Source organism: Acanthopagrus latus, chromosome 1, assembly GCF_904848185.1.
Source record: "Acanthopagrus latus isolate v.2019 chromosome 1, fAcaLat1.1, whole genome shotgun sequence".
In the NCBI taxonomy this organism is placed as follows: Eukaryota; Metazoa; Chordata; class Actinopteri; order Spariformes; family Sparidae; genus Acanthopagrus; species Acanthopagrus latus.
Window position 1 is genome coordinate 21,191,761 of NC_051039.1, and position 25,989 is coordinate 21,217,749.

A 25,989-nucleotide genomic window follows, 5' to 3' on the forward strand; every position below is an offset into this window, starting at 1 on the left:
CATTGTCCTCTTTTAATAACTCAAATACGACTTTTGAGTGCTTTTTCCAACACTGGTTTACAATTGTGATATGCTATTCCTGTCTAATTAAGCAAAAATGTGTGATTACCTCTTCCATCACTGGGAATAAAATGTGACCTCAAAGTGATGACACAGACTTTTAGATCTGATGCATCTCTCAATAATGTTAATTATTATTATGTTTATTATGTTTCTGGCTTTTATATGTAGCCTACTGAGCAGTGAATTGGTTAAAGTAGAATCGTGTAGAATGGGTGAGTTGTGTGTTGTGTATAATCGACCCAGATCAAATGAATCACTCCCTGTCACTCAGTGGAGCATCAAACCGCTCCTCTCTGCACTGAGACTTTGCCCTCAGCCTCAGCATCAACACAGTGCCCGCACATCTCGCGATGAAAGCCAAGAAACGCGATATTTTTGTTCTGCCCGCAAAGTTATAATCACAGCAGCACAGCGGCGGCAGCAGCAGCTATGGCCGCTTTCCGCAGAGTGGCAGCGCTGGCCGGTAAGCTAAACCTCTGGTCTGCTGCGAGAAACGAGCTCGTCGGTGGTCAGACGGCCAGTGGAGGACGGGCACGGAGGTGTATGGCTGTTGGTATGTGTCTGGCAACGGGAGGTGCGGTGGCACTCTACTTCTACAGCGATATGACGAGCGGCAGAGGCAGGAAGAGGATGGGGAGTCCCAGCAGCATCAGCGGTCTGCTGCCGTCCATCCCGACCGTAGAGGCCAAGGAGAAGGTAGGACCTGACCTGAACTGCGCTGCATGCTAACTGAATGCTAACAACACGGGCTGAATGACACGTAGCGACTTTCTGGGTTGCTGGCAGAGACTGTTTCGTCCTCAGTGTTGACACAGAGGGGCCTCGGTGTGGAGGACCGTGGGATACACACGGCAGACCACTGAGCGAAAGGGCAGAGAGCGTCGACTGGTCTTCTTCCGCTGAGGTTAGAGCCACACGGCTCACGCAGAGAGGCCTACTTCTGTTTTGTATCCATGGTATTTGCTGGCACTTTATGTTTTCCTCTCAGGCGGGTGAACTGTGTCATTCATTCCCATCACGCCCAGTGGAAACACTTCGCTCACGGTCTGGCTGCAGGACGATATGCGCGCGCAGATGCTGCTTGGGATGGCGCTCTCCGCTCGAGCTGGTGCTGAAATGACAGCACGTTGAGGATGTGACTGACAGCCAGCCAGCTGTGGGGTCACAGCTGTATATAGCTGTGTGCTCCCAGCCTAATATTACACGTGGTGTACTTGAGAACAGGCTCCGATGATTTAAATACTGAGAAGCAATACCACAAATTGAAACCAACCCATCAAAGTTTTGCTTTTACAATGTGTAATTTACTTCTTGCAGCCAAATATTGGAAGTATTAAAAAAAAAAAAACCATCAAAATCAAATATCTTGCGCTGGATAAGATGGCTGTCAACATGTCCCATTTTGACCCAGGAGCACTCTGAAGTGCTACACTATATTTTGTGAGGCAAGGCTCAAGTGCATGCTTGTGCATGCTTGTTTCCCCACTGCATCGTACATTGTTTTGACACTATCATGATGACACAAATATGTCCATAGACAGACAGACAAACAGACAAGGTGAAGACAAGAGTGGACTGTGTAATGATTTGAACTTGTGACAGTCATCTGCAACTTTAAACCAATTTGGGACAATGGCGTAATTGGAGAGTCAATAGCCCATTTCTTACTTCCTACCTCTCAAGTTTGGGGCCCTCGTGTTCAGATCAAGCCCATCTTCAAACCCAGCCTTTCATTGCATCCTGCACACCTGTAAAGTTTGGGGACTGTATCTTGCACTGTTGTGATGCTGTTGCAGTGACACAATTCTGTGCGTAGACAGACAAGAAGACAAATAAACACCGGGACAATTCTCAAAGTCACTTCTGTGATAGTTCCCGCTACAGAAGGTGTCTCCAGGAACTCATTTTGAATGCAGAGGGGACCTTTTTAGAAGTTTAGACCTTTATGATTGTGTTATTGACACTTCCAAATGTAATTTATCCAAATGTTATTTTCATGTTTTCATACATTTTACAGACCAAACCATTAGTATTAACTCAATTCAGTTTGATTAGATTTGATTCAATTCACTTCAATTCAGTGTATTAGCTGCCGCCTTAATAACTAGATACGTGTAAATCTGCATGCAATCTTAATTAGTACTTAGTTCTTAGTACTTAGTTCATGATGTGCCTGCGTCATTCAAAGTGTCTGGACTTTCTGGCTCATGCAAACATGTTGTAAATGTTGATTTTTTTGTGAGAATGGTAGTTTAAATAAGGTACAGTCTCCACCAACATGTTTTGTCTACTTCTAACACTTTGCTGACATTTTGTTTTGGCTGACTTTGCACTCAAGCACATTTATTTTAAGTTAAAAATTAAATGAATGATGATGATTGTTGAGGAGCCATTCCCAGTCATCAGCTTGGTATGAATCAGACTCTAATCATTACTTTTTGTTGTTGTGTGCATATTAATTAGTACGGTAAGTTCATCACCTCACTGAACTGAAGTGACACATGTCAAAGGCAAAATAATACTAATTTAGAGTATATTTAAAGGAATATTTACACCAAAAGACTACTAAAATATCTAAAATGTATTTACTAAATTAGAAAACTTATCAGTCTTGAATGTGAGATAAAATAAATAAGCTGCCTGATGGAACCCCCTAACCCCATCATTACCTGACAAGTTGGCTAGATGGCCACCCTGCTTGGGAACAGGATAGCTCCAGTGGGGAAAGGGATAAACAGCCATCTGTTCTTCAGTAAAGGTAGTCTATGGATTCAGAATAATTGGGTTTAAAGAAATTGGGAGAATTCTCCTGCAGGGAAAGAAAAACAAAGCGGCAGGGATACTTAACTTCTTACTTGCTCAAAAAAGATACAGTGGATCACATGGATTAAGCGAACTTGGTAGCCAACTTGTTTTGGAAAAAGTGCCTAAAAATGTCCATAACCATGACATCGACAGGAGTATCGTGTCAAGATTCTGTATGATTGGCATACATAGTGATTTTATAACTGATTTGCAGTCTGGACGATAGAGACTGCATTTAGAATCACATGAAGAGACAATGGCTCTACCAGAGTGAAGCTGATTGGGTGAAGCTGGGCTTGGAGGGACACAAGACCTCATGGGAATGTCTGGCAGCTGTGTTCTCATTTCTCTGGAAAGTCAATCAGCTTGGAGACTGTCATAGACTAATGCTATGCTCATACAATGAGCAACTAAAGTTATAAAACAGCCAAATGCAGCCAGCTTAATCATCTCCAAGTCATGGCTGAAAGTCGAGGCCTGCTAAACTGTGATTTTTAGCGCCACACCCATCACACAGGGATTAGTTTGCAGCTTTATATCACGAGCTTTCATTGAAATTGGCTTTTGGTCTTTTGCTTTATCATCGGTAGTCTTAACTCACCGGTCCAGCGAGAGGCTTGTTGTACACCAGAGAAGACTGGAGTGTCAGCAATTTGTATTTCAGAATCAAGAACTGATCGACATCTGCTTTGACCTTAGCTGGCTGGATTGTACGTTAATGCCATTTGAATAGCTAAATGTGATGTCTGAACACTGGATGGATAGGGTTTGGATAGTTTAGCTCGGAGGAAAAGGAGATGGACTAAGAACTGCAGCTGGGAATGGGGAAAACCAGGTTGCCTGAGGGGAAAACACCTGGAGCATCTGCTCTGCAGTCAGGAGAACAAGACCAGGCAACAGGAACAGGTTTATTTGTGGTTACATGACATTGTAACGACACAAGTACAACGTGTACCACACTGATAATTTCCAATCGCTGTTATTTTTTCACACTACTTTTTACATCATGTTGTGCAGCATGGCATATGAACCTAGCTTCCTTTGCTGAACTTTATAAACTTCATTCATTAGTGAGAGTCAAAGCCAGGGGCGCCTGTACTCTTACACTTTATTACACTGCATTCCTATGAAGCTGAGCACTCATATCCTATTCATGCCTTCAAACGCCCCCTTGGTGAAGGCAGCATCAAAGCTTTATGAATGAATCTGTGTGCTCATTAGCATGTTAGCTGAGCTGAGCAGGAACCTCGGTGCACTGGGCCCTGCAGCCAAACAGGTTTAAATTTGGAAACCTCTCTGCTAATTACGCAGCTTCATGCAGCACAATCTGTTGGCGTAGCAGCTCTCCTACACTGCAGCTAATCAGGTTGAAACCCTGGCTCCTCACTGAGAGAGAGAGAGCGAGAGAGATGCTAATCAAGTAGAAAGTAGTGACAAAGTATTTGTGTGTGTGTGTGTGTGTGTGTGTGTGTGTGTGTGTGTGTGTGTGTGTGTGTGTGTGCCCCTGTTCTCCTGTTATCTTACTGCGCCAGAGGTGCTGACTGTTGATAATCTCAGAGAGCTAAATGGAGAGAGTTGTTGCCAAGAATAGATGGATCTCCTCATTATAGAGGTTCAAAAGAAGTGAAGAGGCAGATATAGTTTAGATTATGTTGTCAGTGTGAGAGGCCAGAGAGTTTCTCTTCACAGAAGCTATCAGCAGGGAAAGTCACATTCAAACTATAATCTCTAGGACAAATCAACACCTATCACTATAAAGTTTATTTAAATATGCTGGTTGAATATTAAAAGTACATTTTTTGACATGAAACCTCCCTTCTCCTCACTAAATACAATGTTTATATTGTAAGTAATGTAATAATATCTAAATAAAGGAAATACATTCCTTTGATTGCTTTTTCTCTAGCTCCTTGTTCAGTTGTTTCATTGGTTCAATCTCTTTTCAAATGCCTGTAACCTTAAAAACTCTTGGTCGGAAGAAATATCCTGAAATTATATATATATATATATATATATATATATATATATATATATATATATAAAGTATAGTGTGGTGCAACTAACAGTCAATAACACAGTGTTATGTTTCATTTGTTGGTCTTATGTCTGCAGGGTCGTCCTTTTGACTTTGAGGACGGTGATGTGTACATGTCATCCCACGAGCATCGCTTCCGCATGTTCAGCTCTGTGGAGTATGAAGGGCAGCTGTACATGACTCCACAGAACTTCATAGAGTCGGTCACCATGAGCGAACCGAGAAGTACGTCACACAGCTTTTACACTTGCTTGCTTGGCCTCAGACACTGAGATGATTGGGCTTTGTGTCGAACTTATCAGAAAACATCTGAAGATTGTTACTTTTTGGGAAATTATATTCTTCATCAAGCCATTTCAACTGGTTATCCACTAGATGTGCAGTTATTTTTTATTACTTTGGTCCCATTTTGACCTGATGTGGTTGTGATGTGGTTTATATCTGAGCTGCATCTATCTTCTAATTGATTATATGCACAGGTTACATTATAATATTTGGCATTATGCATTAAATTAATCCTAATGTCTCACAATCTTACAGTGTTCATAGTAATGTACCAATTTGTGCACTGGTTCAATCCAAAAATTAAAATTAAGTTATGTTTCCTTAGTTTATTTGTTTTTAGACATATATTTTATTGTCCTAAAAAAGTATTTAAGTAATATTAGGCCTTGAAAGTCACTTAGTAGTCTTAAATTTAAATGGAGGTCTTAATTTGTTGCTGTTTTTGTTTTTTTGTCAAAATGAGTCAAGCTCTACAAATTGTTAAACCTACCACTGTGTTTTACTTTACCACTCTATCCATACTATACTTTTGGCAAAATGATATAGGATAGATAATAGATAAACCTCAGGATAAAAAAACTATTTCTACATTATACTTATTGCTGCATTAGACCAGATGTGTGCTGCTCTTTACTACTTCTTATTTACTACTTTGTACTTACCTGCAATGCTTAACTAAGAAAAGATGATTTGTCTCAAAAACAGATCTTGAAAAGGAATACATGTAGGTGTCTGATACCTGTAGTCACCTTGTTATGAACTGATCACCCAACATTGATGTCAGTGCCAGGCTTAAAAATAGATTCTTTCCTTCCTTTTTTCTATTTTTGCTGAAACCAACTCGGAAAACACATTAAAATTCAGGTTTTAAACATGTTCTTGCTGTTTCTGTCAGCCTGCTGCCAGTCGTAACAGATTACTCCTGGCCAGCCAGCCTAAAGCAGATGGCTTTACAGCTATTGTTTAGTCTGAGGTTAATGTTAGTCAGACACTAGCACACACGCACACACAAACACACGCACACACCCACACACACTCCTCGACTTGTCCACATTCCTTTTGCTCACATTTACTCTTAACCAGTAAATATCTAAACCTGGCACTTTTTTTCCCTTCATGGCATTGGTGAGTTGAGGTTATCACAAAACACCCCTGCAAGAAAAAGCAACCGTTCCTCTCTTCAGAGGCCATCTGATTGCATTGCGTGCAAACTGTGCACCTGTATGTGTGTGTTTACATCTACCCTGGCTCACTGACATACGATACAGCCGCCCCAGCCCTCTCAGCAACTGACATCCTCTAATGCCCCCTTTGATGTTGAATTAGATGAACTTTGTTGTATAAAACAGAACAAAAGTAGTATGTGCTTTTACAGGGACATTCCACATACTACAAAGACAAGCACAGGGCACTTTAGATGGTACAAATGGGCCTGTGATGATGACAGTGTATATACAGTGTGCGTCTGTGTGTGTGCGTCTGTGTGTTGTGACTGTACCCGGCACATTAAGACCCATTTCTAGATCATACAGATGCTATCTAACCGAGCCCACCCAAAATCTCTTCTCTTCTTTCCCTTCTTCTCTCCTCTTTTGTCTTGTTCCCTGGCAGGCAAGAGGCCCTGGAGGTCCCTGACCAAACAGGTGGGAGACACACACTTAAGGCTTCTCTCTTCTGCCCCGCCATGCTGCAGGCATCTGTTGCATGTTACATCTGTTGCAGACTTTGTGTCCTCTGCAAAGTTGAAATCCTGATTTTGCTGGGATTGTTGAGAAGTTTCTTAATGTAAATGTAAATGGTCTTAGCATCTGTGCATGATAATTGTTCAAGTATGTTTGGAAAACAAGTCAGTTGCAAGACTTTTTTGGTATCCATACTGAATTTAACACTTTATGCTGAGACATTTTGAAATCTTTTAGATTGCATTAGTTCACAAAACAAGAAATGGGTCCTGCACAGCACAAAGACTGATGCAGTTATCATTTTTAATACTGTTTAACAGATATACACCGATCAGCCAAAACATTAAAACCATGACAGGTAAAGTGAATAACGTGGATCATCTACTTACGATGCATTGTTCTGCTGGGGAATCTTGGGTCTAGGCATTCATTTGTATGCTCATTGAAACACACAACCCACATAAACATCGCTGCAGACCGAGCACACCCCGTCCTGGTAGGACAATAATAATCTTGTCAATACACAAAAACTTCTGGAACATGACAAAGACCTCAATGTTGACTAAGCCTCCAAATGCCCCAGATCTTAAGCCCCATTCACAGGACCCTGTACCTCAACCCATAGGACTCTGATCTTCCTGGTGTAGGTCACCACAGGACATCTTCAGCAACGGGTTCTAGCAACGGGTCAGAGTTGTTTTGGTGGTGGCCTAAACAATTTACACAATATTGGGAAGGTGAATTTAATGTTGTGGCTGGTGGTATATGAATGAGCAGTCTCTGATCCTCTCTGCTTGGCTTCCATAACGATGTAGCTTTGGTGGTGTCTCTAGGATTGAACAAAGCCAGATAAAAGTCACTCTCTTGTAAATTCTGCACTTTTGTGTGTGTGTGTGCATCAGGAGCTGGAGAAGATTTTGACAGACACTCCCCCTGTGTGGAGAGGATCCTCCAAACTGTTCCGCAACTTGAGAGAACGAGGTCGGAGAGAGTACACACACACACACGCACGCATGCACGCAAAAACAAACATAAAAAGGAGCAAAGGCACCTAGAGTACCTTTGTACTCACTGATATAAAAGCACCCAGCAAATAAGTCACAGTGAGATAATATCAAGGTCAGTGAATGTCAGTGGACTAAAACCTGGAGTTTTTAAGCTATTACACTTGAAATTGCATATAAATATATGCACTATATTATTCATATTTCACTTTAGCTTAATTTGCTGTTAAAACACAGAGTATGTGACGAACATTATAATGCATTTTGCAGCTTTTTAGTTCACTTGATTGTGTGTATGTATACCAGGGCTGACCTGCTGATGTGTGACTAAATAGCACATGTGAGCTTGTATGGGTGTGTGTGCATGTGTGTGCGTGCGTACATGTATGCGTGTGTCACTGTAGGTGTCTCTAATCCGGGGTTGGAGCCATGCTGTCCCTCCTTACAGCCAAACAACCTGCTGAAAAAACTAAAAATAAATCTCCTCTCCTCTCTTCCTATTAAGACACAGAGAGAAAGAGAGAAGCTCCCCTGATCAAAGCATTTTCTTTAAGAGAGTATAACATAGGAATCACACAGTCTGGGAATGAGTCCCCGTAGTGATAATTACACACACACCCACACTGGGAGATGCTAAATATAACGCTCCCTGTCTTCCTCTACCATGATAATGTTCTACCCCTTGTAACTGTTGTGTGAAAATCTGAGAGGAATGACAGGAAAAGAGAGGGAGAAATTAAGAGAGCATGAAGAAAAAGTTGAAAGAGTGAGAAAGTGTGTAAAGCTATCCCAGGTCTTAAAGAGGAAGACATTCTATTAATGCATTTTGCTGGTGGCATATTGCCAAGACCACACACACACACACACACACACACACACACACACACACACACACACACACACACACACACACACACACACACACACACACACACACACGCACGCGCGCGCGCGCACACACACACACACACACCTCAATACCTCTCGATGTGTACTCTGTGTTTGTATTACCTTAAAACAACTCAATTTAATTCACATATTTATTTAATTCAGTTTTCTTTCTCATCCCTTGTATGAGACATGAATAAGCAGTGTGTGTGTGTGTGTGTGTGTGTGTGTGTGTGTGTGTGTGTGTGTGTGTGTGTGTGTGTGTGTGTGTGTGCATATGCGGTGTTGGTGTTCGTGTATGAATGAGAGCTAGTGTCAGGACATGCTCTCCTCTTCATACCACGATGAGCGAGGACAGTCAAAATCCTTGGGATGGTTTGACAGAGCTATGTGTCAGACAAAGGAATGCGTAATGTTGACTATGTGTTTTGGCGAGCGTGCATGTGATTGTGTGTCTGTGTGTGTGTGTGTGGGTGGTGGGCTGTAAGATATGTTCGAACTGGTTTCTTGTGTTAAATAGTAACTTGGCACAGTAATAGTATTACTTTGATTGAGAAAGATCAGATGTATACCAGATGATTTCAAATCATCTAAGAAGTTTTTTTATAGACATTTTTTTTTTTTCACAAACCCAATAGTTGATGCCCTTTGGAAGTATCTCATTTGAAATTCGTTCATGCACCAGCCATTTCTTTAATGTTTTTTTTTTTTTTTTTTTAAATAAAGTATTATTAAGTTACTGCAGCTTTAATAAAGGTCTTTATTTAGGTTAGGAACATGGATTGACATGGGCCTTGAAGTCCTTGTTTATACTTTACATCTATGACATTTTCTTGTTCGACAGGTCGTTCACAGTTAACTTGCTGCTTTGTGTGGGGAGTTGTCAGGACTGATGGAGATCTACTGATCAAAACAAGTGGCTCACAGCTGCTGAAGTCTATGGTGTTGATTATCAGTGAGATCAGATTTAACAACACTTTTATATAACAAGTTTACACTTTTTGTCAAAACTTTAGGGAAATAGATCATGTTTCTTTTTCTGTTTAATTTATTCAGTAATTCTATTCTGTGCTTTTCAGTGGACGGTACACCAAATACAAACCTTTTTTTAGTAGCAGATTTGAATACACAAAAACTCATAGACATTCTAGAAAATATGAATGCATTAAACCCACCTTAGCATTATATCACAGAGAGTAATTCAAATGCAAACATGCAGAATGTATTTTAGAAACCTGAGTAGTTTCACAGTGTATCTCCTGGTCTTTGCACAGCTCAGGCTACATGGGGGGAAAGGAGAATTCAGTTCCGAACCAGCTCCTCTACACAAAGCAGCAGAGCATCAGGAAAACACAAGGCTCACACTGGTCTTTAGCTGGTGTCATGTTCACCTACACACACATACACACACACATGGGAAAGCAGTCTCCCGTAACACTCAAGCGAGTCACCCTGAACTATCTGAACGATCAAGACAGAAAGCGAAAAAGAAGGAGAGAGAGCAGAGACAGAGCTACAAAGATTCCTAAATGGGCCCGAGGCAAGAAAGGATCATCTCCTGAAACATTTTTCACTTGCTTATCCAAACACAGACACATACACACGCACACACCCCTGCCAGCCAGTGTCTTCACTTTGGACACTTGGGGTGTAGAAAAAGAAACGGTGTGTGGCCAAATGGCTGTTGGCAGCTCAGCTCCACAAGACACATTTTAAGATGCTATCTTCTTGAAAGGAAGGATTATGTTAGCGTGTGTGTGTGTGTGTGTGTGTGTGTGTGTGTGTGTGTGTGTGTGTGTGTGTGTGTCAGGAGGCCCATAGTCTTTGAACATCTGTAAACACAGTGTGTATGTGTGTGTGTGTGTGTGTGTGTGTGTGTGTGTGTGTGTGTATTGAATGTGACCTTCTCTTTAACTCTCTCCGTCTTGGTGTCGTTAATAGGCATCATCTCATACACAGAATACCTGTTCCTGCTCTGCATCCTTACAAGTGAGTCTCTATACATCCTCCTTGACTTCATCCTTCTCCATCTCATTTTCTACTTTCTTCTTCTATATTTAGCCAAGATACATGATCTGAACTATGCTTAGGCCCACCCAGAACTAACAAGAGCCAATTATGACACAAATCTGGTGGTTTTTCCCTTCCCCTTGGGGTAAGACAGAAATTGAGGGAAAGACGGAGAGAAGAAGATAACAGATACTTCTACTCATAACCTTTAAAAAAGTTTTTCAAATGAAAGGCTACAGGCAAAAAACTTATTTAGAACAGGAGCACTGGGTATTAAAATGTTTCCCCTTCAAAATTGACTACAGCAACTGTTCAGTCTTTTTCTCTTCCATAAATGATCATATCCTTTTTTTTTTTTTTTTAACTTTTGATACTTTCTCCTAGAGAAACCTGAAGTAATTTTGTATCTAGTGTGTGTGTATGTCTCAGTGTGTGTCTACATCAAAGGCCGCCATTAATCAGAAGTTGTCACATTAACCAGGAAAGGGTTGTCTTATTGCTGTTTTATCAACTGAATAAATGTTTCTTTGAAATTACGATGTGAGGATAAAGATATGTTTTTGATAACTGATAGTCAGTTCAGACTAGTTATGTGTATTATTGACTTTCTTTCTTAGCAAATATACCTGCTCTAGAATAGCTAATATAGGCAAATAAAGTGACTCAAGTTTTATCTTATTTGGTAGATGAGCAGCAATAGAGCAATGAAGAAGAATTCAAATGTAAACTGTGGTCCATATAGATTTATCCACCCGCCACATCTCCCTCCTGTCTCACCTATAGGCCACTTGAATCCATGCTATTTCTGGATATAAAATTGCCCTCAACACACACACACACACACACACACATTCACCGTTCACCCTATGTGCTCTCCTCTCTGTTCTCCAGAGCCCCATGCTGGCTTTAAGATTGCTTTCAATATGTTTGATGCAGACGGCAACCAGATGGTGGACAAGAGGGAGTTCTTGGTGGTGAGTCTCTGATACTGAGAGAAAAACCTACTGTATTCACATGTTATCGTTAATCACAAAATGCAAAAGTTAGATATTGACAGTGTGTGTAAAGTGGCATATGATGGAAAATGAAACAGGGTAGAAAAGATAAAATCTTCCCATCGCTTTAAGCTGATGTCTTTTTTAAAAAAAAAAATATTATTACATATGAAGCATTTAAAAGCTGAATTTTTATTTTCCCTTTTCAAAGATAGCTGGATAAGCAGTAATTCTTAATATTAAAAACCTGTAAGGACTACATATGTCTTACTAGCTCTGTGTGATTGGACCAATACATTTTCAGTTGAAAACACTGCTGCAGGCGCAAAGTGGTCAGACTCTTGGTGGAGGATGGTTGGAGTGGGATCTCACGTCAGAGGTAGTGGGTGGTAATGGTTGAAGGTCCTGTGGGAGTGGGCAGGTGCAAGATAGACAAATAAATTCCCACACCGAGGGTGTGGCAATAGACATTGCTTTTTCTGCTGTCTTGAATCAATTTAACCAAAAAATGACTTCAAATGAAGTTAATGTTTAAAGGGTGAATTTGTAATGTATTTCCAGCTTGGCGACATTCAATAAATTAACTACAGTGTCTGAGGAAACAACATTATTGATGTTATGTCAAAGATGTAATGTAAATCACCGCTTTAATGTATCCACTGATGCAAACTGGTATTTTTGGTCTCAAGGTCTATTTTGAGTCCCTACTGGTGCCATATTCAGTGGGAGGCGGCTAAGCCTGATTCAGCTGAGGCCTGTGGATTGTGTTGACTCCTCCCCTTCATCCAGCATTGTGGCATGGACACACTCCCAGTTCAGCTAAAGAGGCCAGTTAGCTCTGTGGCTAACTGGCATTTAATGCTAAAATTCTGATAATGGTTACCCTGCAGCTGCAATTTTCTGCCAGATGCGATTCAGCATTTAGTTACCCTTTAATATATGTGACCAGAGGTCCCTTTGAAAGCCAAACCAGAAAACCAACACTCTCTCAGTGGTGTTGTCAAAAGGCCAAAATCACATCATAGGCCAGCATGAAAGAGTGAACTTGTGAGAGTGACTTTGTGAACTCAGTGAAAGTTGTGTTTGCACGTATGAACATTTAAGCTTCAAACAGAGCTTTGAATTGTCAATGAGATCCTAATTCTGTCTCTTATTACAGCTTCAGGAGATATTCCGGAAGAAAAATGAGAAGAGAGGGAGGAAAGGAGATGCTGAGAAATCAGCACAATTGGTAAGAAAGTTGGTAACAAAGGACAAGGGAGTGTTTGTGTGTGAGGACAGTTACAGTTGTATGGATGTAAATTATGTTGCTAATTACCTTAGCAGAGCCAACAGTGAAATGGACATCGAAATCTGCAGGGAAACTGCAGTAATGCTGCTATCATTTTTGAGATAAACCTGAAATACAAATATAGTAAATATCTTGCTTTTATATAACAGTACAAACTAAACATTTCTATAAAAAGGGCATTTTAATACATCCATGCATGTAACATGGCACAGCACCTCTGCTATTTTCTCTTTAATATTACAGACGGCGTGAATTGAATGCAGTCAAAACTGTGCGCGTGGATGTATTGAAAACAGCACATCATCATCCAAATTAATTGTCATCTGTAAGGAGAAACTAAAGTTAGCTAAACCTTTCATATAACCATGTATGAGTGCATGCTGCCTTATAGAAACAGTTTTTAACAGTGTGGTATCTTCTTTCTGTTTACTGAGACAGTAATCCCAACTGTGTACTTTGTAAACTTGATACACTCTTTTCAACACTTCTGGAATTCAGGATTAAGAATAACACAAGTCATCTTGCTTAACTAGAATTAGGCAGAATTAGAGCCAAATTATTAATTGGGTGAATATCAGGTGTTTACCTATTTCGGTGCTAGCAGATAGTATATGGCTTAAAAGGAACAAGACATATGAGTGCAGAAATGCCACAGATTTATGGAGGCAATGCATGAATTCCATTACCAAGTTGTCCACCAGAGATGCTTTATTTTTAAACACTTTTGCAGATTAAGGTAATTGGCATGCGTATCAATGGGAAACTACTCACAATTTAACCCCCCCTTTTTTTTTACCAGTTAGTGTCAATAGTGTCACTTGTTGTTTATTTTTATTTTACAACGTTAAATTTCAATATTTCAGGGTAATTTTAAATTAAATTGCACATTAAAAGACCTCATGCAGCCTACCTGCAATAACTCCAAAGCCCGCTAGGGGGCTTAGGCAGTTGGCTCAGGTGTCTACCATCTTCTGTCTGCAGGTGACAGTTCATAAAGTGGTCCTTCCACATCACTCATTATGAGCTCTTAGCAGAGGACAGACTGCACTCTACTCAAAGAAACATTTTTGGATAAAAAAATTAAATGCCCACTGTAGAACATGACAGTACTAATTTTAGTCACAACTGTATAATTACATCAGTGTTTATACATGTGTTACTCTAAATAATGACTGTCTTGGTACTTAGTAGAAATGCTTTCACCTCACTGGAAAAGACTTCAATATCATTAACAGTTATTCTGAATTAACAGAAGGATAAATCTGACAATGTAAAATGTTACACAATCCCTAAAACGCAGTCAGTTTCACTAAACATCTGTTGGAAGTGCAGTACACAGTGAAATAATGGGAAACGTGTGTTATTCTAAAATTTAATCATAGATGTGTTGAAAATGAGACATCCCTCTGCAGAGTGTATCCACAGCCTCTCCTTGCATGTACTAACATGTCTTTTACCTTCTCTCTTCCTCCTCTCTGACTGCATGCTCTGGCCTCCTCTCTCTCTTCCCCATGTCTCTCTCTGTGTGTTAGAGTATGCAGCTCTATGGATATCAGGTTGCCCCCATGAACAGCGTATGTATCCAAAACCATAACCCAGTTGTTTCCTTTCTGCTCTTGTTTAGCTGCTTAGAGAAATAGGTGTAAAGATGAACAGAGGAACAGATAGCCAGGTGTTTCTGTCAGCTTGGTTTTTAGCTTTAGTTTTAGCTTTGTTTTTTTTTCCATGTGGTTTTAGTTGACATTTTTTTCAGATTACAGTAAAATACACAGGGACTCAAACATGGTGGAGCAGTCTCTATAGACAAATTTTATTTTCTGAACTTTGTGTTGAACGGATTCAAAATCAGTGTCATTTTTATCCTAATGTTTTGTGGTGACATTTCTCAGTTGACAACATTTTATAGTCAGTGTGCATTTTTCAATATTGGGAAATATAATTTAACAGATGTTCCAGTTTTTCGAGTATAATTATTCGCTTTGCCAAGAGTTATGTCAGATGTTCAATACCACTCTGTCCATTAAATAAAAGGCCACAACCAGCAGCCTCGTAGCTTAGCTTAGCATAAAGACGGGAAGGGTGGGGGGAACAATTAGCACTGTCCTTTTCAATGGAATAAAAATACTTACACCACCTCTATTTTTATGGTTTTTTTTTTGGTGGGGTGGAATGGGGTGTCTTGGCCAGACGCAGTGACTTTCTGAAGTCTCCACTGGTTACCTGGCACCGAGACGCGAAGACTCCAGGAAGTGACAGAATTTTTTACTTTAGTCAGACACAGGCCGGTTGTTTCTCATTGCCTTCAGTCTTTATTTTACACAATCCATAACATGGTTTTACCATAACATTAAGAGTACATACATGAGTGTGCAAAAAAAAAAAAAAAACCAATGCAGAATATTTCTGAAAATATTGAAATGTTTAATTTCCCTTGAAATTTTTCAATCTTGCCGTATCACAAAAAGATACTGTCGCCCCCGTCTGATAGAAATTGAAGAGCGAGAGCAATGGATGCAGGGAGGTATGGAAACAGGCATTGTAAGGGCTGCTTAATGGTTCACACATTTAGTTTAATTGTACTCACGTTCTGCAAATAATGACTCTCATGATCCAGTTTCCACTCTTGCTCATATCTGTTTTCCCTCACTCTAGTGACTCTAGTAGGTCTGTTGGGTGTAAATGTAAATTATACTGGGATACTTAGAGGACTCTGTTTAATGCCCCTGTCACCCACTTTTGTGTCCTGACCTGGTCTTTGAAAAAAAAACCCTAACTCTGACCCAGTCCACCTGATCCTCTGTTGTCAGTAAGACATACACAGTAGACTGCTTGAAAGGATGGATGGACAGAAAGAATGAGAGAGACAGAGAAAGACAGGGTGTCCATCTGTCAGGTTGGCTGAGCGATTGATCGAGGTATGATGGCAGAGGGTGGGATGAATGGAGAGAGGGAGGGCAGAAGAGGAGTAATAGATTTAAGGGGTCAGGCGAGATGAACTCTTTCAAAAGGAGAATGATGTGATTTAGAATGACTGGAGACCCTCCAAAGCTCTAAACGCAATCAGACACTGTCCATTTGAGACTGTTTTTGGATGTGTGCTGTTTGTTTGGCAGCACGTGTTGTGTGTGTTCCTGTTAGGGAGCAGGTGATTTTTATTGAAAGCTACAGACAGAAAATTGCTTCACATTTGTATTGTCAAGAAAGCGTACAGGTGTATGAAAAGATGGGAAGAATTATTCTCTTACAATAAATATCATTTTGTTATATACTTATTGATCAAATAGGCTGTAAATGAGTCTTTAACATGGTCAACATCATTTTAACATCAATTGCCCTTTTTCCCCTTAAGATACAATGATAGCAACTGTTGAAGTGTCCAGCAGGGACTATTTTCTTGTAGAGATGGAGTAACAGTGCAGCAAAAATGTCAGGATCTTTCTCCCCCTCTCTCTCTCTGTCTCACGTAGACACACACACACACACTCAGACACTCCCTGTCCTGTCAGTGTTGTGATGGATAGCTGCATTGTCACTGTGAAGTTGAGAGCAGCGCGGGGTCATGTTAAAATGGCTGCCGCTGCTTCATTCTCCCTGGAGAGAGAGAGAAACTAGGTGGGTGGTCAGGACCTTAGTAGCATGGTTGTCTTTTATCAAAGCAGCATATACACTAAAAGAAGCACTCTTTTGTGCTGTATGTGACATTAGTACTCTCAGCTGGTTCACTACCATTGGACAGATCATTTGGGTGAAAAAATTGTATATTTGCTTCAGATATCAATCAGATATGTTAGATTTTTATGCTGGTTTGATTGTTTGACTCCATTGTCCTCCGTAGTGAAAATGTGTCGTTGGCTTTTCCGTAGCTTGTTTTCAGTAGATTCAGCACAAAGGGAAAGCAACAAATGGCAGTCTGTGTTTTAAAGTGTCTTAATAGAAAGACTTTATAGCAGATATCTTTATTGTTTCCTCATATTGTTAAACCAAAATATATTAAAATATATATCAAAAATATATTTTGCTGTGATGTACTGTAACTCCGCTTGTAGCGACAAAAAGAGCTTTTGCCTAAATGCGACCACCCCCCATTCCTGTTTTGTTTGACACTAATCGGTTTTATGTGTGGTGCTTATCAGTGGACGGGATGAAATTAAAGTGAAATTAAACATTATAATCTGTTTTGATGACAGAACATGAATTCTAAACATTTTCATTTTGTTTCCCTATAGTTGTGTCTCTAATCGCTGTAGAGTTAGTTCAATAATTGCAAGATACCAGATCAGAATCTTGATCTTTGATTTACTGTTTATAATTGCCATATGATACTCTGTACATGGCTTTACAGTGTATACTATAACAACAAACAAAAAACAACTTAGTGAATGTGTCTGTATATGTTGAGAATCAATAGCGTGAATATTTGACGTCTACTTCCTGAAGTGGTTGAGTCGGAGGTGAACTGACTCTGAGCCTGCTTGACCGCTCCTACAGGTGCTAAAAAAAGACAGTCAGGAGTTTGTGGCGAGGAGTTACTGGGACGTTCTGAGGCGAAGTGCCAGTCAAGTCCTCTTTTCTGACCTGGCCGAGGTACACTGATCCAACTGTCCTCTGTCCCTACATCCCTCCATTTTTCATCCATCACTCTTCCCCCTCAGCTCCCTGTAGTTAGTGATGATCCTCCAACTTGCCCCATAGATTCATGTGGAGTAATGTAGCAGCATCAAGCTCAGCCAGAATAAGACCAGAAATGTTTAGCTTCAAAATAAAATCTTTTGCACAGAGTATGAAGGTCTTAATCTCTGATTTCTGGAGAAATTATGCTTAGCTTCTCAACAGTCATATGGACCGAAGAAAGTTGTTTAAAATAAATGTTGTATTTGCTATTTGTCATAGTATAGTATAGTATAGTATAGTATAGTATAGTATAGTATAGTATAGTATAGTAGTATAGTCAAGGGATGAGGAAATTCATTTTTTTCAATTTTATTTATTTTACCTTGAATGCCCTCTCAGGACACATCCTCATTTATTATGGTGTTAAGCTGGAGAAAGAAAAAAATTTGCTGATATGGGCTCATTATAAAAAGTCCTGATCACCTTTACTGTTGTATTCTGGTTTGGCTTGATACTGATAATTCACATAACATGACTTGTCACCTTTCTTCTTTCATACCTTTCCTAAGCATTACTTCTTAATATAAGAAATAATTTAGGTTACGCGGTGTCTTCCATCATTCTGTCTCACTGTTTTACTCACCCAAGTCAGGTACAGAAACTAATGTTAATCCATTGCTCCACTCCCTTTTCTCACATGAAATCATTTATGTTTGGATGAGCTCTAAAAAAATACCTTGCACCAAACACATCATATCAAAAACTCAAATTTGTTTTTACTAAAAATATAAGCTCCTCCAAATGTTTGAACTGTTCTCCCCATTTCATCATGTCACTTACTTATTCCCAATGAACAAATATGAAAAGAGCTTCTTTCATATTTGTTCTTATTTATTAACATTCAGAGGAATTTTCTATATTGCACTGGTGTGAACGTATTGATCTGAAAAGTTAGCTGATAGATATTGTAATGTCCGTATTGTCCAAATAACCTGATCTGTTTCTCACCTGCCTTCTATCATTTGGTCTCCTCATCATGCTTTTCTATGTGTATCTGTGCTGTGTCGTGGCTAGTGTTGTAGCTTTGGTGTCAAATCATTCTCGGTGTTAAACCACAACATGTTTAATGACACTCATAAAATGATGACTATAGCGCAAATGCAAAAACATACCACACACTTAAACTAAATCATGTAGAAGTTAGTATCCTAAAAGTCCTGTGGCTAGCAGGATATTGATACCTTTCAACAACCTCGCTTTTATATACACGACTAGACATCTCAGTAAACAAGTTCAAAACAGACAGACAGGACTGAAAATCCATTTCAGTTTTACCTTTCATTTACTTGTTCCTGTGCAGCTCAAATTGCCTTTCTGATATGCCTGACACAAGGTGAAACTGCTGGTAATGATTAATAACAGCTAACAGTGTTAGCAGGCTAGCTGACTAATGACAGGCTGTGGGCTGTGGTGGCAGCGGAAACTGAGGTGGAGGTAATGACAGTGGAGCATAATGGGGCTGACCTTGTATTTACACTGAGCAGCCTTTCATCTGCAGGGATGTCAGACGACAGAACAGACAAATCAGACAGAGGGGGGAGGAAGGGGTGAGAGAAATTAAAGGAAGAAAAACAAGGACATTAAAAGTGTGAGGGATTAAAACATTTGTGTATGTATGAATGTGTGTATATATATATGTAGATTTAACAAAAAAGGTGAGACATAGCAGCACTATAAAAAGAGGAAATGATAAATCATCGTAATTGTAACATAACACCATCAGATAAGCAGAAAAACTAATGGTTGAGGGGGAAAGAGGAAGAGATAAAATCAGAGAGACAACAAACAGGTGAGAGAGGCTCAAAGAGGATGACACAGGTCACCAGAGAGAACAAATGTTGAGGAACAAAGTGGGTGTGGAGAGAAGAAGTTCGGGAAGCACATTTACGAGGAAAAGAAAGGAACAGGTAGTTTTTAGTGAAAGATGTGTTTACTCAACAGATTAGTCACCATTATATCTCTTTGGTTTTGTCTGGAGAAGGAGGGACTGACTGACAGGCTTGGGGGGGAGAAGAGCGAATCACACCTATGTGAGGTGAAGGAGGTACTGACGGGTAGTATGAGGAGAAAGGAAATCAGAGTAATCAGAGCAGTAGGAAATGATAGGAGAGGGAAAGAAAAAGGAAGAGAGAGAAGGCGGGAGACAAAGTTGGGAGGGAGAATGACGAAAAGGTCGTGAGAGGGGAAAGGGGGTTAGCTGTTTTTACCCTGGAAGGTATGACTGACTGGCTGACTGACAGTCTGACTTACTTGACTAAAGAGCAACAATGAGCTCTTGCTCCAAGGTATTACTCACAGATAGGGAGGGTGAGGAAGACCATTTAGTGTTTACATCAATAATTACTGTTTTTGCCTTCAGATTCATGATCAAAGTCTGTTGAAGCTTACACACACACACGCAGATGGCCAAATAGACACATGCGTGCACCAGGTGTCGGCTCGTGCCTTGTGGGCGTGGTAACCATGACGTCTTTATGGAGATGATGAGCTCACACCAGTGCAGCCACACTTCCAGGAATGATGAGCTTGTTATGATCAGTTTGGCATTACGTCTGCCCAAGGTTAAACTGATATGGGTTCTTACAGTGATTGAAATTAAAAGCCATATTTTTACTGACAGTTTCTGATGTTACATAATGCTTCAATTTAGACAAAACTAATCAATATTTTGATATAAAGAATGGATCAAATGACTGTTGAGGTGTCTTATGGTGATGAACCCGCAGAGAATCATCACACGACTCTACAGTTTCCATTAGCTCTCAAGCATTTTAGTGTTATTCAGCTTATTGTTTTGATTTGATAGTCCATAGCATATTGCCTTATCAACCGTGAAGACAGCTGTTTCCAATGAAAAAAGCTGTGATAACTTACTGTACATGACTTGCCCAGCATCAAACAGCAGCTACTTAGAGACAAATATTTCCGACAGGAGTAACTGGAGAACAAAACAGAGCTAAAAGAAGAATTGATTTTAGTGGCCACGTGCAAAAAGTCCAAACATGTGATAGCACATTCACCAAAAACAGCTTTAAGAGCTGATAATGCATCAATGTTGTGTTTACAGCTTGTTAAGCTACTCCAAAATGGCAAAAAACAGCTCATTTTTTACATTGTTTTAGTGTAGTAAGTAAACGTAAACGTACACCTAATTATACAAAGGAAGTTTAAACCTCTTTGGGACACACCTGATAAATCACTGCAACTGTGATTCAACAATAACTAGACTCATTATGGACATGGATCCACTTACAAACTAATTGCTATTTTGTTTACCAGGCTTTTGTTTTAATGTCCCTGTCGTCAGAGGTGCAGAACAGCAAAACCAACAGTTTAATGCAGAGACACACCACCTGGATGCTGTCTAGATGTACTGTATGAACAGCCCATGTGTCATAAAGACATCAGTAATGCATCAATTACCAGATAAAAGAGCAGAAGTATTTTTGTCCTGTTTGTCCGTAATCAGAGGTTTAATGAAAAGGCCCCGCTCAAATCAGTGAGTGGCAGAAAAGACACTGGAATGATACGTCTGTAATTGTTTCAGTTTGTCTGTGTTTATACAAAGTCCCTAATCAAAGACTGAGAGACCAGACTGCAAAGTGAATCAGAAACAGACTGAACGCTGGGAGACACATTATTGTTGGTGGTCCTAAAAACAGCGTTTACTTTTAATGTTTGTTTCCCAGAAGACATTTTTATCATTTGAGTGAACAATTGGCATCTATTACAGAGAGATGTATTTTTGTTTCAAATTTGGTCAATCTACAACATATCACTGTAAAGAAATATAAATAGTGTACCCAGAAGTGAGACACATGATCTAGTTTGGCTATGAATGATCACATAATGGACTCGTACCAGTGGTGTTTTGAGTTTGCAAATGATTGATCCCAATGATTGATAAGATATGATCAACAAGTTTGAAAAGAAAGGCAAAAAAAATGTTTCTGTCCTATGAAATTGTTTTTATTTTTTTGTTTATTCTTGTGAAATACCAGACTGATTGATCCCTGAAGGCCTCTTAAAAGTATTAGCATCAAACAGCCTGAACTTAAATACCACATTTAACCTGTTGAGGGTCCTTGATTCATTTGTAAGGGCAACTAGACAAAGAAATGGGAGCACTAGTCTATCATACACTTCACATTTTAGAAACTAATGGAGGGTTTTGCATGTTAACACACATTATCGCAGACAACTGCCATATCTGTCAAAGCTGTGAATCTGTAGTTGACAACTTGGTCAAACATATTTTTTTTTTAACTTTTGTAAACCTGTGTCATCTTGTTTGACATTTCCTTCTTGTCCCACTTTGGATTTTAGGATTTTACTCTTGAGGTAGAACCACGAATGGCATCGTGGTGATGATGATAATGATGATGATGATGATGATGATGATGATGATTATAATGGAAATGGCATAAATGCTCTTCCTCCTTGAAAAGACATGAGATTCCACCCAATCTGATGTCTGCATATTCCTCAGCATGGCCATGGACTGGACGGGGGGTTGGCTGGGTGGGGCATGGCAGGGAGAGAGACTGAAGATTGGGCTTTGACATCCTCTCTTTCTGCCCTGATGCTGGCTGAGTCTTATCTTAAACTGCCCAAAGCACGGTCACCTTTTTCTGAGAACATGAACATAGGCAAATAGTTAAATTAACACTTGGGCGGTTTTCTTAAAGGAACATATAATGTACACGTCACCTAGGGATTAAGATTAAAAACAGATTTAAGTATGAGCAAACAGAACAATGGTTTGATGGTTTTAAATGAGTTTCAGATGATCAGAATCATTCAGCAACCACACGCTTGCAAGCTGTGGAGGGAGGACTGAGGGGCTAAGATTGAAGAATTTGTAAACAGAGAAAAATAAAAAGAGAACAATAAATAAACAGATCCAAGTTGTACAAATATGACGCTATGATTCTGGCCCGTTGACGGAAAAAGGTGGAATCGGCTCACATTCTCTGTACTTGTGCTTATGTGGGTTTTGTTTTACTGTGCTGCTGTTTGCGATGTAAGGTCCTGTCTGGTTGTGTCAATGTGGCATTTGCAGAGAAATGCATGGGATGTGGTGGCTTTAATGTTTCTGTGTGTCTGGCAGTTTAGTGTTGTGTATTTGTCTGTCTCACCCTTAGTTGTTCTTCCACGTGTCTCCTCTTTCTCTCTCTTGCTGGTCAACACTTTGTCGTCCTACATCCCCCACCCTCCCATCTCCGGCTAAATAAATATTTGCATGTCTCTGTTTCTTATTCGTCCATTTGTCTTAGTGTGTGCTGCTACCTGAACACTTCCTGTTTCTTCACCAGACCAGTGTTGTGTATATTTCATGCTGCTACAGTAATACTCCTCAACAGTCTAGGCAGCATGGAAAACCTATCTTCATGTACCCTTTGTTTTGTGTCATTTGTTTGATTGTTAGAATTAGAATGGATGTGCTTATGTCCGTTTGACCTCATTACTCCATTGTACATGTTTTTCTGCAAACAATTAATCTTGCTTAAAAGCTTGAACAATGTTTCTGTTAACATTTTTATTTGTGTTATCATGGCAGCAATGTACTGAATCTGCCAATTATTTATCCAATTTCTATTTTTGAGTGAATTATTTTTATTGAGGTTTAACGTGAACATTGTTGCTGCCTAGACTGCTGTGTTTGACGCCACAATGGCTGCTGACTGTTTGTCTGAGCTGGTCCGTTTGATTGACAGTTTGTTGTGCAGCAGATCCCTGCTTCCTGCTGGCCATGTTGGATTGATGATGGACTCGTCCCGCTCACTGCTTCTCGTCCATCCACAACACTTGATATTTATTGATTAGTCACTCATTAATCCTCTCTTTTGTTCATCTCTGATGATTCGTAGCGAGCAGATGAGAGTATCACCATTGACACCACCCTATTGGTCCATTTCTTTGGGAAGAAAGGGAAGGCAGAGCTTACATTTGATGACTTCTACAGGTACTGAAAAATAATAGTGGATGGCATGAACTATGTGCTAATGCTCAAACAAATCACCATATAGTAAAATGCTTCTTTTTTAAATCTTTGATTTCCCTTCCCTGGTGTTTTCAGGTTTATGGATAACCTTCAGACAGAGGTGTTGGAAATAGAGTTTCTGACCTATTCTAAAGGGATGACCACCATCAGTGAAGAGGACTTTGCAAAAATCCTGCTGCGCTTCACCAACGTGGAGAATATCAGCGCCTACCTGGAGAATGTTCGCCAGTGTATACCCGACGAGAAGGTACAGGCCAATTAAGCACAATCTGATATTGCTGCATCAGTAGCCAGGTAAAGCGCATACCATATCACGATATAATAATATTCAATATCTAAGATGATATACAGTAAAGTCTCAAATCCCAATAACGATATATATATATAGCATATATTACCCAGCCCTACAATAAAACGCTATCAGATACATCATACATGCACATAGTATGGACAAATCAACACATCTGTTAAAAAACCATGTAATCAGTTTGTTCATAGGTGTAGCTGTGCTTTTTCAGCTGAAGTAAACAATATATGAAAACAGAGCAGTGAAATAGCCAAATGATGCTAATAAACTGTCAATTTACAGAGTGCTGCAACAGTACAGTTTTGACCAGGACTTTGAGTTGTCGATGTATCTTTATATAACATCGGATACATTACCTAATCCTTTATCTTCTAACCGAAAACTTTAACTGTCCTTTTATCTGTTTCATTTCTTCTTCCTCCTTAATGGATACTCCTGCCTTCTAGCCATCTAGAGCCACTGTAATTTCCCACCACTGTCTCTGCCTGAGGCTGTTGTGGCTCTCCACACTTCAGCGCCCCACTGCTTCACTTGACCACACAGACATGCACACACACAGACACACACACAGACACACACACACACACACACACACACACTATCTATCTATCTATCTATCTATCTATCTATCTATCTATCTATCTATCTATCTATCTATCTATCTATCTATCTATCTATCTATCTATGTGCCTTCCTACACCAGCAAGTTCTTATGCAACCCAACTCTATTTCTGTTCCTTCTTTCTTTCCTTTTCATGCTGTTAAAGAAGCAGGTTGGTCTCTGCCTCGTACAACACGCAACCTGTCCATCGAAACACATCAGTCTGCTATTTAATTACGTCACTGTGTTCTTTGTTTCTGCATATATGACATGTCTAGGTTAAGAACCACGGCTGAATAGCTCTTTGTGTATTAATTTATTTATTGTGTCCTGCATCTTTTCATATAGATCTGCAAAGACTGCCTCATTTGATTCGCTTCATTTTTATTTGTAATGATTTTCTTGTTAATCTAGATATCATAGGTTTGATCTTGGTTCACAACAAAGAGCATGTGGCGGGTACAGCTACTTTTTGAATGGCTTTAGGGTTATGAACCACTGCAAGAAGGCTGCTGTTGAAATGTTTCTTATCATCAACACATAATCCTGAGCATACATTAATGGCATTCCATGTCATTAATGGGACTATTTCATGGAATAAATTGGTTATTGATTAATACTATGAGATGTGGTCAGCTGCGTTTTTTTTTTTTAGTATCTTCGTTTTTCAGACAGCTGAGGTGATCTGCCTCCTGGAATGTCACGTCTGTCAAGGTCCCTGTGGATGGCAGCCTGTGCTGAAACACTCATTACTTTCATTTTCAAGCTGCTTTTTGTTCTCCAGAGAACATAATTTCCATCATTACCTCTTCCTCTTTCCAGGGCTGATTTAAAATGTGTTCCCTCACATATGCTTTTTTCTGGGATTTCAGGGAATCACCTTTGATGAGTTCAGATCCTTCTTCCAGTTCCTCAACAACCTCGAGGACTTTGCCATCGCCATGCAGATGTACAATTTTGCTTCTCGCTCCATTGGACAAGGTAGGTGGAGAGGAGTGACAGCTGTGGCTGCATGTGCTGAGGGTATCTGCACACAGATGATGCATGTTTTCCCTCTTAGTTTGGTGTGAATTGATCTAAATAGTTTTTAACTCTCTCTTCGACTAGATGAGTTTGCGAGAGCTGTCTACGTGGCCACTGGGCTGAAGCTGACACGTCACCTTGTACACACCATCTTCAAGATCTTTGATGTAGATCACGACGACCAGCTCTCCTACAAGGAGTTCATTGGAATAATGAAGGACCGACTACACAGGGGAGCCAGGGTGAGGAACTGTGGGAAACAGAGAAGTTATTTTAGCTTGGAAAAACTTTGAAGTGTCGGGCTTTGATAAAATGAAACATAAAA

At 39.9% G+C, this 25,989-nt stretch overlaps 1 protein-coding gene across 7 annotated transcripts in view; it reads left to right on the forward strand.

Moving 5' to 3' along the window:
* The first annotated feature begins 412 nt into the window (after nt 1-412).
* The window catches only part of micu3a (mitochondrial calcium uptake family, member 3a), a 29,030-nt gene continuing 3,453 nt past the window's right edge, over nt 413-25,989 (forward strand). For 2 of the 7 annotated variants that reach the window (XM_037075189.1, XM_037075265.1), the window contains exons 1-12: nt 413-759; nt 4,981-5,128; nt 6,800-6,831; nt 7,773-7,851; nt 10,704-10,751; nt 11,664-11,746; nt 12,927-12,998; nt 17,547-17,642; nt 23,600-23,694; nt 23,809-23,980; nt 25,514-25,622; nt 25,749-25,906. In XM_037075189.1, coding sequence (XP_036931084.1) covers nt 493-759; nt 4,981-5,128; nt 6,800-6,831; nt 7,773-7,851; nt 10,704-10,751; nt 11,664-11,746; nt 12,927-12,998; nt 17,547-17,642; nt 23,600-23,694; nt 23,809-23,980; nt 25,514-25,622; nt 25,749-25,906 — 1,359 coding nt within the window. In that variant the 5' untranslated portion in view covers nt 413-492. Of the gene's footprint in view, nt 760-4,980; nt 5,129-6,799; nt 6,832-7,772; nt 7,852-10,703; nt 10,752-11,663; nt 11,747-12,926; nt 12,999-14,590; nt 14,633-17,546; nt 17,643-23,599; nt 23,695-23,808; nt 23,981-25,513; nt 25,623-25,748; nt 25,907-25,989 lie in introns of all 7 variants that reach the window. The other 5 variants (XM_037075036.1, XM_037075112.1, XM_037075353.1 and 2 more) reach the window with 5 other exon arrangements.